This window comes from Galeopterus variegatus, unplaced genomic scaffold, assembly GCF_000696425.1.
Source record: "Galeopterus variegatus unplaced genomic scaffold, G_variegatus-3.0.2 Scaffold571, whole genome shotgun sequence".
NCBI lineage: Eukaryota > Metazoa > Chordata > Mammalia > Dermoptera > Cynocephalidae > Galeopterus > Galeopterus variegatus.
Genome location: NW_007726682.1, coordinates 352,007 through 367,626, shown reverse-complemented (window position 1 = coordinate 367,626; position 15,620 = coordinate 352,007). Strand labels below are relative to the sequence as shown.

Here is a 15,620-nt window from a genome sequence, read left to right as displayed (position 1 = left end):
CGGCCTGTAGTTTTCTTTTTTGGTTATATCTTTACCTGGTTTTGGTATCAGGATGATATTTGCTTCATAGAATGAGTCTTGAAAACTAAGAAAGTAAATGGAAAGAATTAAACATTTTACTATATATGTGAGGGGTCTCCAAAACGTTCATGGAAAGGTTCGTATTATCTTTTAATTTACTTTTCCACAGACTTTTCGAAGAACCCTTGTAGGTACTAAGCCATTGGAAAGCCAAATATTAGATGAAGGGAAACATCTCCTTATAAAATTATTCCAGCTAATAAATGAAAAGGCAGTGAGAGAATCAGAATCTCCCCATGTTGTAACTGGCAGTGGATTGATGTATCTAAGCATTGAGTATCAAAAGCTGCTAACATCAGAACAAAATCATAGCACTGCCAAAGTCTTGCCAGGGGATTAAACCTGAATTGATCGAGGCTCAGGATCCAGCTGCCAAGTTGTGGGAAACGCAGAGAACAGAGGACTATATTGAACTGTACCATGACTGTGCGGTTTCTAGCCTGTGGGAAACTCTGCAGGTCAAACGGTTCAGTTTTTTTTTAGCAGTAAATTATAAGGGAAAGAAAGAGACAGAGGGAGAACACATAAAGCAAGAGAAATTTTAAACAATTACCCAGTAAAAAAAAAAAAAAAGTGGGCAAGACTAAACTGTAGAGCAAGGATGCATACTTGTGTGATTAAACCACAAGGACGTGTAACAAAGCAACTACTAAAGAAGTCAGGGTAGTTGTTATTTTTGCATGCAGGTGCCTGTTAATTAGGATGGGGTGAGTGGCAATGGTTTTTTTTTTTTTACTTGTGTGGTGGTTACAAGGGTGTTTGCCTTATAATAATCACCTAAGCAATGTATTTGTTTTATATAGCTTTCTGTATCTATATCTTATACAATAAAAAAGTTAAAAAAGAATTGAAGGGCAAATAAAAAATGGGGTAGACCAGTGTCTGGTGGAGGTCAGAGCAGTGCTCCCTGTACTGGGATCCGAGAAGCCAGGATTCAAGTCCTGGCTGAGCCACTCACTGATGAGCTGTTGGGCTAGCCTCACCCTTTCACTTTCCAGGACTCAGTTTCCCTCTCTTCAGTTTCCAGGACTCAGTTGAGGATAATGAATCCCTGCTCGCCTCACTAGGTTGGTGGGAAAGCAATCCAGAGTCATGGGTTGGGGGATGGCATGGAATTAGTTAGTAGCATCTCAGAAGAAGAAGGTGATCATGGCTGACATCCACTTAGCAATGGCTGAGATCTCATGTCATCTTCACAACAGCCCTGTGAGTAGGTATATAGCTGCGTCTTATTCTTTCTTAGCACGTGGGGACCCACCCTCTGTCCTGCAGGAGCCCGAAGTCTAATGGGGACTTTCATGATGACAGAATAGAGTAATTTTTAATTATCTTGTCAGTGGTCTGTTGGCAAATGGCAGCTCTTCTGGATGGCTTAGAGGGGATTGAAAATAGATTATTCCCCTGAGCAAATTAAATATTCTCCTCCCAGATCACATTCGCCCTGCTAATGTGCTTAGCAAAGCTTTTTTTCTGTAGATAGCACAAAGGTTAATCTGAGTTTACCATCTAAGAGAGTGGTTGTGAATTCTGACCGGGAAGAGCCATCTAAATGAGATGCTATATGATGAAAGAATTTACTTTGGAAGCGTGTCCTAGTGACTTGTGGACAGACCCACTTCTATATTACCATCATCTTATCAATGTTAGCCTCTTCACCTGACACCTTCTTACTTCCGGGTTCTGTTTCTGCTGTGAAGCTCAGACACTCAGCAGAAATTCTCTGGTATGCCTTTGTCGCTCACCCCCACTGGGAGGGACCATGAATTCCATCTTCTTCTTTGGAGCTGAGTATGTCCAGGTACAGAGACTTCATCTGGCCTGTGCTGCTCTGAGCTTTTCCTTGCTGCTCTCCTGCCTCTGTGACACATTTGTTTTTGTGTCATGGAAGTTAGTCACATTTTCCAGTTTGTTTGCAGGCTTCTACATGACAGGGATCGTCTTCAACTTTGCTGGGCACTGGAATCAGATAGGATCTGGGTTCAGGTTCCAGCTCTCCTGTTTGTGGGCTGTAAGATCATGGGCATGTTACCTAATCTTTCCAAGCCTCTGCTTTCTCATGTATAAAACTACAATTGAGAAGAAAATTTTGATATATCATATAGTAGAAATCAGTTCTGATTTTGCACTGTTCTCTGTTAAAACAAAGGTTCGAAAACATACCAGTGGCTGCTTTTGGCTTTTACCCAGTAAATGTTTATGTGTGGTGTGAAGAACCAGATGGTGGGTAATAGGAGGTAGCGAATGGTTGGGGAGTGGGAGGATTGACGTGGTTTTGAGCACTGGAGATTTCCAGGTGCCATCTAGTCCAGGCATGAGAAGTGGGTATTAGCTTCACTTTGTAGATGAGGAAGGGCAAGGTGAAGCCTCCTGCCCAGTTCCTACCCTTCTCTCAGTGTACGCCTGGCATCTGGTGTTTATTCCCTTTGCCTGTGTCCGGATATCTCACATTCCATTCTCCTTTCCTGTCCTTCCTCTTCTCATGATCACCCTCAGCCTTTGCCCTTTTCTTCTTCACTGTCCCCAACTTATTAGCCTTTCCCAGGCCCAAGCAAGTTATCTGGCATGACTCACGAGAGCGTATGAGAATCCCTCGTGCTGCTTTATTTGTTTCCTCAAGAAAAACAGTCATGGCTTTTATTTACCAACCCTTTCCCAGGCCCAAGCAAGTTATCTGGCATGACTCACGAGAGCGTATGAGAATCCCTCGTACTGCTTTATTTGTTTCCTCAAGAAAAACAGTCATGGCTTTTATTTACCAACGTGTGGTGAAGACCCTCCCTTGCCTCTTGGCTTTCCCTGGCATAGTTTTGAGTTGGATTCCTGTAGGCAGGGCTGGGCCTGAGCACTGCCCGCACGGGTGCTCCTTGCAGCCTTTCTTCACCCACCTCTGACATCTGCTTGGCTCCCGAAGCTGCTCAGACCTCTGTACTTTTAAAGATCTTCTTATTTTCTTTCCAATGATTCCCTTGGATTTTTTTTTTTTTATCACTTCTCATAGCTTTTAAACGTTGTCCCCACAGTTGTTTTGGAAATGCAGTTCTTCTGTTTTCTGCCAATTGAAATGGAAGTGAACAGTGCGCTTTTCTCCTTGCACTTAAATTTTTGGCTCAAGTACTGGTAGTACGTTTGGAAAGTCCTTCCTCCCCCCCCACAGTTGTTTTGGAAATGCAGTTCTTCTGTTTTCTGCCAATTGAAATGGAAGTGAACAATGCGCTTTTCTCCTTGCACTTAAATTTTTGGCTCAAGTACTGGTAGTACGTTTGGAAAGTCCTTCCTCCCGCAATGTCCTTTCTGCCTTTCTCCACAGCCCAATTGGCTGGATGAACAGGATGATCAAAAGCTCTTTTGCTATGTGACTTTGCTGCTTAGAATTGGTTAACGTTTGAAGTCACGTTGTTAGCAGAACATTTTTGCCTTCTAGATTGTCTTTCTTCTATGCTATATACTGACTTTTAAAATGAGTATGAAGTTGGCCTGGTGCTCATCAGTGTTCTGTGGAATTAGCTGAGCCCCATTTTATGAAGTACGCCAATGGGGGCCCAGCTCCTCCTGCTCTCCTTGGGCTGGGTGTGCCTGTCTTCTAGTTGGCTGGATCTGGAGCAGACTCTTCTCTGCATGGAAGTAAATTATGATGGTGCTGAGCTTTTATCTTTTCCACTTTGTATTTCAGGCTCATAAAACCTTGGTGGTTCACCACCCAAGTCCACATTTTGAGTTTGGTCTGGCCCTTCTTGATTAATTCAGAACAACCTCCACATGTTAGCTGTGCTGACTGAGATGGAACAATAAGGGTTCACTTGCCAAACCCCCTCGATCCCTCCTCGTCAGGGTTACTTTTGTTCCTGCCTCTACCCCTGTGGCCTTGGTGGAGATGCTGCAGCACCCCTGCCCCCTGCCCTGCAAGGACACCAGCACTCTAAGAGGATGGCACCATTATTTCCCAGAAGAGTGATCACAGAGCCTCCAGAGAAAGATTTTTTTTACTGTCCTCACCTGACATCAGTTGTTTTCTTCTGTCATTGTGGGCCAGACCTGTGAGTTAGGTAGGGGAGTTCCTGGGACAGGGTGGGCTTTCAATAAATAGCAAAGTGAATGAATGAATCAAACTGGGGAATACCTTCTTTTTCTTTAAAATTGAATGTCTCCAAAGAAGTGCAGGTTTTCATATGCTATAAATTGACTGGGAGGTAGATAACCACAACTCTGTTTTGTCTCTCTAAATTTACATATACTGTATAGACAAATGTTTAGATTCCCAGGTGAGTATTTTGAAGGACAGTTCTGCTATGATAGGCAAATTCTGGTTAGTTTGCTAAAAGTGTTCTTAGACTTAGGAGTCCAAGTATCTGTTGGATGTTGTTGGGCTTCTAGGGTTAAACTGAGCATTATTAAAATACAAGTTCATGAGGAACCTCGTTTGTTGACTGGCTCACTGTTGCATTCGTCGTGCCAACTCCTTTCCTGGTACATAGTAGGCTGTCTCTCTCTTCCCCCATCTCCCTCTCTCCCTCTCTTCCCCCTCTTTCCCCTCTCCCCCTGCCTCTCTCTCATATACATATACACTCATATATTTTGAATAAGGATTGACATCCTTTGACTCTTCCCAAATGTTGAAAGGAAGAAGGATGTAAGATGAGGCAAACCTTTCCATATTTCATATTTCCTTAGAGACTTGGGGTTTGGGGGTGTGGAAAGCGACAGGTAGAAGGTGAGCTGTTCTTTCACCTTGGCTCTCGTAGCAGTCTGTCCACCTTTCATTTATAGGCCTTTTGCACACCATGTCGGAAGGACTTGTCTGTGTGTCCCTGTCCTGACTTGTTAAACGTCACCGTGACTTACTTGACTTTGCGTCTCTGGTGCCTAGTGCACTGCCCAGTACATAGTGCCTCCTCAGTGGACTGCCTGGCCAACTGACCAAATGTATAATTTACTCTGCCTTTGTCACGAGGAAGCCTTAGTTGCTGAGGTAGTCCAAAAAATGTTGTTAAGCCTAGTACAACTCTCATTAGGTTTGAAATGAGACATCCGGAAGCTTCGCCTGCTTGTTCACATCCCAGCGTGGATAGCTGTCACACCCTCCGTCACTATGTCTAGGCTGCAGCTGGCTCGTCCTGTTGATCAGAGAGTCCTTCGCTAATGAGGCCAAGGTTGTGGGTTTGATCCCTGGCCCCTGACTGCAGAAAGCCATCTGTCTTCACAAATGCATGTCATTGGATATGAGCTGAAGAGCGTGTACAGAGGGAGAAGCTAGAATCCAGTCCGGGAAAAACAGCTTCCTGACAGCCGGCCAGAAGTGTCCTTTTGGACTGTGAAGGATGTCTTTTTCTTCTTCCACTTTCCAGACCTGGATATCTGGTTTTGATTTCATATTTTTTCAAAATAGATGATACTAAGGGTTATATAAATGAAAGGGAAGCCATTCTCAAGCCTGAGAACTAAGAACAATTGACCTAGAAGATACATGGTATTACCATTTCTGGTTTTTTAGGGTTATAATGGTTGACAATGTCTGGAATACTGTTGGGATATATCTCATGATGTAAGAAGTATCTGCTTTAATTGTCCCCTTGGTAATCACAAAAACCCTTTTCAGCAAGGAGATGGGGAAGGGACTTCAGAATATAAGTTTGTGTCCATCCTTTTCTTTCTTTGGGGGTGCTCAGCTTATTGTGTTGCTGGGTACCTGGACAAGGAGAGGTAGGTACAAAGAGGACCTTCACTCTCAAGATGACAGCGGTTTAGTTGGCAGACAGATGTAAATTCAAATGAAATCAGTGTGGCAAGTGCTATCTAGGCTCAAAATATGTACAAACTTTTGGGAGCACTCAGGAAGCAGTGCCTGTCTCTTCCTGGGGGAAACTAGGAAAAGTTTCCCAAGGGTGGCCTTGGCCCTGGGTCTTAAATGACAACTAAGAGTTCCCAGGACCCTTCACAGAGACAGGGGAGAGTGTGTGAAGACATAAGGGCAGGGAAGGGTTCCTGACATGCCTGGAAGGTTTCTGTAAAAACCTAAGAATCCTCATTATCCACACAGCTTTCCGGAAGCTGTTAGGCTGGGCATGCCCAGGTACGTCACTTCATGCGGGAGTGCTGCTCCCTGAGACCCTCACGCTGTGAGGAACACCACTGAGGGCCTATGAGGCGTATTCTAGCTAAGGGAGTGCGATGCTCTGCTGCCTGCCAGTCTGTGCTCATGGACAAGAAACAGGTGGGAAATGCATTCCCTTGTGAGCTTGGTTCATTCAACTCACAGTGGTTCTGACTTTCATTCATTCAGCAAATATTTTCTGAGTGCTTCCTGTATGCCAGGCCCTGTTTGAGGATATGTCAGTGAGCAAAACAAAGATCTCTGTCTTTGAGGGGCTTACAGTCTTGTGGGGAATGTGAAGCCATCTAAACTCTCTGAAGCAGGGGTAGTGTCCCTTGTTCACCACTGTATCGTCAGGGAACAGCCTGGAACCTGACATGTAACGGTGCTCAATAATTGTTGAAATAACCTACTGCTTAAGAGTTTCAGAAGTGCTAGTTGATAAGAAAGAACATGGGAAAATGCCAAATGTTATGTGGACTTGTTCTGTAACTGATTTTTAGATATAAAATTCTCAGCCACACCAGAGAAAAAATATTGAATTTACTTTAACAGGTGTTCCTTTTCCTTATTACCCAGGAATTTGACATCTAGTATGAAAAGTCTTATTCACATCACTACTTTGAATTTGCTTGACAATTACTGGTGATATTGAACTTAAATGTATTGGTACCTGGGTCAAACTATGGGGTCAGAAGATAATTTGGAAGGACAAGTTAAAGGGAGGAATTGTCCTTTCCCACCCTAATCCCAAGATGTGAAAGGAGAAATAACCAAAAAGTGTATTGAGCTCAGCATTGAAATAGACAACCGTCCGTCACAAGCTGAAATGGTTCTCAAGTCCCCAGTTTCTCGCAGCCTTGGTTTTCCATTATGGTTTTGGAGCTCTGGCTTCCTTCCCATGTGCATTTCTCACTTGGTTTGATAGTACGGAGGGACAGGTGACAATATCGAAGACCTGAGAATGTCATTCAGGGTTGTAGAACAGAACAGGACAAAACCAGGTGCTGCTATAAGGCTGTACAGAATGTAACTTTCAGAGACCAGCCTTGCAAGTTGCTGCTGCAGGGCCCAAGGGGGAAGCAGAGCAAGTGCTGGCAAGTTAGTGCCCTCCCTGGGGGTCCTGATGGCTGTGGGGGCAGCACTGACCCTCAGGAAGCCATGTTCTGCACTGACCTAAGGGCCAGCAGGGAAGCCCTGGAAGGAGGAGGTCCAGCAGGAGGAGGATGGAACCAGATAGAAAAGGAAGGAGGGAAGAAAAGATAGAAGTAGGTCAGGGAGGAGCAGTATGTGTCCCTGTGAAAAGTGGCAGGCTTTCACTTTCTGCCAACTGGAAAACGAGGTTTGGATAAGAACAGGCCTTTGGGACACTTGCCTGAGCTTTCCCTAATGGTTTGGGGACAGTGATATTGGTGAGTGAAAGGGTTTGGCCTGCCTGTCATGCTGAGCAAGCAGCTGGTGCTCAAGACCCTTTCCTCCTTGGTAGTAGCCAAGCTGCTCTGAACTGTTCCACGTGGAGGGCAGTGCACCCGGCTCAGAAGTCTGCGAAGCAAAGTGTAGGAGATGAACCCCGAGTTCTGACAGCTCGCCAGTGCCTGCTGCTCGGATGCTGGCAAGAACATTCGTCTCAAGAATAGTTTACCATAATGAATTCTGACATCACTGCACTCTCTCAGTCAAGGGTGTTGAAATGGAATAAATGACTGAATGTCAGTGCCTGTGGAAACCCTCAAAACCAGCGAGATTCCTTGGCTCTCTTGTCTTCATTTTAGAGTAGAGATTTTAAGCAACAGTTCGTTTTAGATATTTAATGGGTCTCAACATTTTAAGAACAACTAATAGTATAGAGAGATGAAGGCAATGTGGGTTTTGTTTCGTGTGGGTTTTGTTTATTTCCCTTAAATTGGGTCATTTCATAGCATTTAGAATGTAATTCTTAAAAGTTAATTTCTTTTTTTGGTTCCTTTCTGTTATGACTCTCCATCTAGCTTTTTTTTTTTTTTTTTTTTTTGTCCTTTTTGAGACCGGCCGCACCGCGCTCAGCCAGTGAGCGCTGCGCACGCACCGGTCATCCCCATATAGGATCCGAACCCACGGCGGGAGCGCTGCTGCCCTCCTAGCGCCGCATTCTCCCGAGTGCACCACGGGCTCGGCCCTCCATCTAGCTTTTTAAAAATGTGGTTTTTTTCCTGCTCTCATGGCAACAATGGAAGTGATTAGTTGAATAAAATTACATGATTAAAAAATGTTTGAGGACCGGCCCTGTGGCTCATTTGGGAGAGTGCAGTGCTGGTAGCGCTGAGGCTGCAGGTTAGGATCCTATATAGGGATGGCTGGTGTGCTCACTGGCTGAGCGTGGTGCAGACCACACCGTGCTGAGGGTCACGATCCCCTTACGGGTCCAAAAAAAAAAAAAATGTTTGAATGGTATAGGATTTGCTGAGAATTATGTGTTTTTGCATTTGGGGCACTTTTTTCCTTTTCTAATATTTAAAATGTGCAGTCTTTCGCCTCCAGTCCCTTTTCTTGCTGTCAGATTGATCTTGGCTTGGGCAGGGATCAGCCTCATGGTTGTCCTTCCAGGGTGCCACACGCATTTGAATAGGCCACAGCCTCAGGACTTCTCCATTCTGTAGTTACTGTGAATTCTTTGTTTACAAGCAGGATTCTTCCCAGCTTGATGAAGAATTTGCTTCTGAATCATCAACTCTCTCCAGGAATAAACTGGAAACAGTGCGAGAAAAACTTGTATTATTCAAAGGCTTAATTGGGAGTGGGCACCCAGTTGCTGGTTTTGCCGCATCGTGTGTGGCACCCTTCAACCACGGAGACTTCCTCCATTCTTCCAGCAGAGGGCCTCGGTCCTGCATGGGAGGGATCGGTCTTGCACCTTAAAGGGGAGTTGAATTTCTCTGTCCATCACTTACCTTTTTAGGCAGCCGAGGGCATTGCCTTCTGACACTGGACTTCTTCACGTGGGCCAACGGATTTTCCTTCCAATTTTCAACGAGTACCTAGGAATATTGTATTAGTTGTCATCACTGGAACATGTCGAATTTATGTTATGTATATGTATGAAGTAATTTGCATATTAATGGTACAAAACACAGACTGTTCTTTCCTCTAGAGTTACACTCCTGTTTCCGAGCTTGCATTTCTTTTACCCAGGAAGGTAATAGCTTATGGTGGAAAGCTCCCAGCTTGCTGTCTCTCATTAGGCTTGTGAATCTGCAAGCCCTTTCACATCTGCGTCACAGTGGACCAGATTGTGTTGGATAATTTATAGCTAGAAAATTCTGAGCTTCTGTAATTGTATAAGTAGCCCATTCTGTAAGGAAGGCATAGAAGACATTCTGAATGACCAATTCCTATTTGTAGCCTTCCCTAAGTTACAATACTGAGGTTTGATACTGCTTATTCAAGGCCTAATTTCCACCCTGGTAAATTAGACTCTTTCTACCAGGGTTTCCAATTACGTTGCCTCAGTCGTATCTTTATTCCATATAGTCCAAAATGCCATTCCTTTTGTACATTGTAGGAGCTTAATCAGTGATTCTGGAATAAAATTAGACTACCATTTTCATAAACATCCCTTTTTTAGCTATAGCTATTTCCTTCCCTCCATGTTACCTAAGAGAACGGAGCTTCAGTACAAAGTAAATGTCCTTTGTCGCCTGTGAACACAGATCCCATAAAAACAAATGAAGGGAAAGCAGGGCAGATTGCATGTCCCAGAGCCTGTTACCAAATTTTTATTTATGTCTCTGTTAGATTTCCTTTAGTGCTGCTTGGAGTCCTGAGCACAAGCTTCTCTTTTTATGCCACCATAAAGCTTCTAATCTGATACCATCTGATATGTGTGGGTGAGAGGAATATGGGAGTATTTATGTACCTATGCCAATAAACCATAATCTTAAAGTTCTGGGGCTGTTCTTGTGAATGAGAGCCCTGGGATGTCATGTAGATATAAGATGTGAATTAATAGCCCTCGTGAGTGCTTGTAACTTACAGAATTCACATTCAATTTGATTTAATACTTTTGTGCAATTTAAAATGTCATCCAAGAAGAAAGCCAAATACCTAGAGCATCTGCCACAGCCTTTAGAGACTGGCTGACAGGTTTGTACCCACCGACCTACTCTGTGGCTTTTTGGAAAGATGAGATGTGTTCTAATGAGCAGGTTATAAATATCATTGAATTATGTCATAGGTGGTGGCAGCTCTCAATGTAAAGGCACCGGCCTGGGAGGTATTCCCAGCTGAACAGGCAGGGCACAGCTTTCAGAGAAGACAACAAGTGGGGGCTGGATGTATTGACCAGGATGTTGCTAAGGAATTATTTGTCCCTTAATGAAAGGTGTCACCAAATATGTCTCTGTGTGGTGTGTGGGGCAGTGAGATGAATGTATTCTGATTCGGGTTCCAGTTGTCACTCCCTCACTCTCATCTCAGATGGGGCCTTTGATCCTTTGCTTCTTTTTGTCAGTGCTGGGTTGCGAGGAGGTTTGGTTTGATGTGATTTATGTTCTCAAAGATGCAGAGTAGGTTGCTTGGTAGAGCCCTTCATTTTTCATACCTTTTATCTTTCTCCTGCCCATACAAATTGCAACAAGATGCCTTTAACCACACTGTATACAGTGCCTTGCTGATATTCCTATACCCCTTGCCCAGTGTTCCCACCCACCTTTTAAATAAAAATATAGATTACAGTCCTACTCTACAGAACCGATGTAAGTTTGAAGATAGATTCTTATAAGATATATAGTTTGTTTTTTGTATTGGCCTCAGAACTGATTTTTATATTTTTATTTTCTTGAGAAAATTTAATCGGGGTTAGAAAACACAAAAGACCATCAATCTTAGGTCAAATTTTTCAGAGTTGACCAAAGATGGATAGACATGTGCAGAATAATTGTTTGCTTAAAATCTAGCCAACAGCTTTTATGTAGATGAAATACATTGAAATATGTGTGAAATATTTAATATTAATACACGCCAGATAGAAACTCTGTCAAATTCTGTGTCCACACAGGAACTTGACAAGAGGAGTCGGGAGATTTAGAGAGATTCTCAGAGCAGTGGAAACAAGAACAACACAAAACCTGCGAATGGTAAGTGTCACCAGTGACTTGGCTGAGGCCACTAGGACAGTAGTCACATAGGTATATTTATATCTATATGTTTATGAACAGCAATTTACTCATTTTAGGTGTATGATTTAATTATTAGCATAATCACAGAATTGTTCAGCTGTCACTAATATTTAATTTTAGAGCATTTTAATCACCCTCCAAAGAAACCCTGTACTCATTAGTAGTCAATCTTCATTTTCCTCTTCCCCCAGCCCCTGGCAATGACTAATTTACTTCCTGTTTCTATGAATTTCCCTATTTTGAACATTTTATGTAAACAGGATTATAATATGTGGTCTTTTTGTTACTGGCTTCCTTCACTTAGCATAATGCTTTCAAGGTTCCTCCACGTTGCAACATGCATCAGTTATTTCTTTCCTATTTATTGCTGAACAGTATTCTATTATATGGATATACCACATTCTATTTATTCATTGATTGACTGATGGATATTTAGGTTATTTCCACTTTCAGGCTATTCTGAATAATGCTGCCGTAACATTCATGTGCAAGTTTCTGTGTGGACATAAGTGTTCATCTCTCCTGGGTATATATACCTAGGAGTGGAATTACTGGGTCATAGGGTAGCTCTATGTTTAACATTTTGAATAACTGTCAGACTGTTTCCCAAAGCAGCCGCACCATTTTACATTCCACCAGCTGTTATGAGGGTTCCAGTTTCCCCACATCCTCACCAAGACTTGCTGTTATCATTTTTGTTGTGCCATTGTAATGTGTGTGGGGCTGTCATGTGGTTTCCATTTACATTTCCCTGGTGGCTAATGATGCTTAGCATCTTTTCATGTGCTGTTGGCAGTGCTCTCAAAACATAAGAAATATATCCTGTAAGGCAGGTGGAATGTAGGCCCTCCTGGATGCCAGTGTGTTGAAGGGGTTGGTTGTGTGTTTATGATTCATACCAAAACCCAGACAGAACAATTCATACGAAAACCCAGACAGATTAGATTCTGAGGGGTACTTGTTGTTTGGCTAAATATGTTAATTATAAAACCTAGAAGAGAAATATAAATGATAGTCAAATTAACTGATTGATCAGCAGCTTGGCTCTTGTGTTATTCTCTTTCTCCCTTTTTAATTCTTTCACTTGTCTGTCCAAGGAGGTTCTTTAAATATACCTTTGTAGTCTTCCCTATAGAGCCATAGCCACTGGGTGTTTAGGTGAAGGCCTGGTGCTTACCAGAAGCTAAGCAAATGCTGCATGTCACAACTGATGTAGCGACTGCATGTGAGATTGCAATTTCTTTTGTCATCCATGCTCTTGTCCTCCCATTATCATGTACCTTTTATTTTTATTTTTATTTATTTATTTATTTATTTTTTGTCTTTTTTCGTGTCTGGCAACAGATCGCAACTCTCAGTGTCGCGCCCGTACCGGACCAGGACCGGCAACGGGATCGCAGCCCTCGGTGCTACACCCGCACCTCGCTCAGCCAGTGAGCGGGAACTGGTCTGTATGTGGGATCCGAACCCTCGGCGGGAGCGCCGCCGCGCTCCCAAGCGGCGCACTGTAGCAGTGCGCCACCGGGCCGGCCCTATCATGTACCTTTTAAATGCTGTGGGAGAGTAATCGGTTTGTCAAGGCTGAGAGATTCATGTCATGGGAAGTGAAGCCATAAGTTCATTTTTGGTGTCTCCAGATTTTTAGGATGTAGACATATAACTCATGGGGCCAGATGGCTAAGCTGTAGGCTTTCCTAGGATTACGAGGGTGAGACAAGTTGAGCAGTTCCACACTCCACCACCACCACCACCAAGAACTCACTTGGCCTTCAATGTGTACTTATATATTGATGTGCCTTTAAAAGTTCAAAGAAAGCATTTCAATTTTTAGGGTTCTTTAGGGCAAAAAAACTTGCAAGAATGTGGATAAAACTTGTTGCCAGTTATCTTTTCTCTCAAATTGACCTACACCCAGCTTTCCATAAAACATCTCAACTGGTCAGCATAAACAGCTTCTTCCAAGATTTGGAAGTACAGTGAAAGTAACTGATTAAATTGGCAGGTTTTTTCATAATTGTCTTAAAAGCACATTGAAAAAGCCAACCTTTCAAAATTGCTTAAATATTGGGGCTTCTGGTCAAGATGGCAAAGTAGATGGTTCCTAGCTTCTGGCTGGATCCCCAGCCCAGGCCAATCCCTGCCACCCAGAGAGGCCCAAGAACCACCAGGCCCACATGCCTCAAGCCAGCCATGCTGGAACAGGCAGGCGCCTTGGGACCCCCAGCCCAGGTTAGTCCCCACTGCCCAGAATTGACAGTCCCTTCAGGATCCAGGCCAGACATCAGGATGGAGTGATAATACCCCCTGCCACAATGACTAAACACCAAAGGAAAGATAAGAGAAATATGAAAAATCAAGGAAGTACATCACCACCAAAGGAAAATAATAACTCTCCAGCTCTAGATCCTATAGAACAGGAAGTCCTTGAAATGACTGACAAGGAATTTTGAGCAACAATTATAAAGAAACTAAATGAGATACAGGAAAACTCAGACAACACAATGAAATGCGAAAAAAATATACAGGACCTGAAAGAAAAAATGTACAAAGAAATCAATGCCCTGAAAAAGAATGTAGCAGAGCTTGTGGAGCTAAAGGATTCATTCATTGAAATAAAAAAACAAAGAAATCAATGCCCTGAAAAAGAATGTAGCAGAGCTTGTGGAGCTAAAGGATTCATTCATTGAAATAAAAAAACAAAGAAATCAATGCCCTGAAAAAGAATGTAGCAGAGCTTGTGGAGCTAAAGGATTCATTCATTGAAATAAAAAAACAAAGAAATCAATGCCCTGAAAAAGAATGTAGCAGAGCTTGTGGAGCTAAAGGATTCATTCATTGAAATAAAAAAACAAAGAAATCAATGCCCTGAAAAAGAATGTAGCAGAGCTTGTGGAGCTAAAGGATTCATTCATTGAAATAAAAAAACAAAGAAATCAATGCCCTGAAAAAGAATGTAGCAGAGCTTGTGGAGCTAAAGGATTCATTCATTGAAATAAAAAAACAAAGAAATCAATGCCCTGAAAAAGAATGTAGCAGAGCTTGTGGAGCTAAAGGATTCATTCATTGAAATAAAAAAACAAAGAAATCAATGCCCTGAAAAAGAATGTAGCAGAGCTTGTGGAGCTAAAGGATTCATTCATTGAAATAAAAAAACAAAGAAATCAATGCCCTGAAAAAGAATGTACCAAGAATACTTTACCCAGCAAGGCTATCCTTTGGAAATGAAGGACAAATAGTATATTTCTCAGGCAAACAAAAACTGTGGGAGTTCACTATCACATGACCAGCCTTATAAGAAATTCTCAAGGGATTACTGGGTTTGATACCTGAAAACCAACCATCACTGCCATGAATACTCAAGAAAGAACAAAACCTACCAGTAAAACAAAAATGCTAACAATAAAGAGACAAAATAGTTTATCTACCACCCCAAGAAACCAACAAATACAGAAGACAAACAGAAAATTAGAAAGAAAGGAACAAAAGGTACTTAAGACATCTAAACAAAAATCAGTAAAATACTAGGAGTAAACCAGTACCTTTCAGTAATAACTCTAAATGTAAAGGGATTAAATTCCCCACTCAAAAGGCACAGACTGACTGACTGGATTAAAAAGATGGACCCAACAATATGCTGCCTTCAAGAGACTCACTTAACCTGTAAAGACACACAAAAACTAAGAGTGAAAGGATGGAAAAAGATATACCATGCAAATACAAATGAAAAACGAGCTGGAGTAGCTATTCTTATATCAGATAAAATAGACTTTAAACCAAAAACCATAAAAAGAGATAAGGAAGGCCACTATATAATGATAAAAAGATCTATCCATCAAGAAGACACAACAGTCATAAATATATATGCACCCAACTTCGGAGCAGCCAGATTTATAAAGCAAACACTATTAGATCTAAAGAATGAGATAGACACTAACACCATAATAGCGGGGGACCTGAGCACCCCACTCTTAACATTGGAGAAATCATCTAGGCAAAAAATCAAGAGAGAAACACAAGATCTAAACAATACTTTAGACCAATTGGACTTGGCAGATATCTACAGAACATTCCATCCAACAACCTCAGAACATTCATTCTTCTCATCAGCACATGGAACATTCTCCAGGATAGACCACATGTTAGGTAACAAAGCAAGTCTCAACAAATTTAAAAAACTTGGAATTATTCCATGTATTTTTTCTTATCACAATGGATTAAAATTAGAAACCAATAATAAATGAAACTCTGGAAACTATACATACACATGGAAATTAAACAGCATTCTACTTAATGACAAG

At 42.2% G+C, this 15,620-nt stretch overlaps 1 protein-coding gene across 1 annotated transcript in view; it reads left to right on the top strand.

The window, feature by feature from the left end:
• TTC7B (tetratricopeptide repeat domain 7B) overlaps positions 1 to 15,620 on the top strand; it is a 252,642-nt gene that overhangs the window by 91,764 nt on the left and 145,258 nt on the right. Inside the window, exon 6 of the mRNA XM_008570126.1 lies at positions 11,202 to 11,280. Coding sequence (XP_008568348.1) covers positions 11,202 to 11,280 — 79 coding nt within the window. The remainder of the gene's footprint in view (positions 1 to 11,201; positions 11,281 to 15,620) is intronic.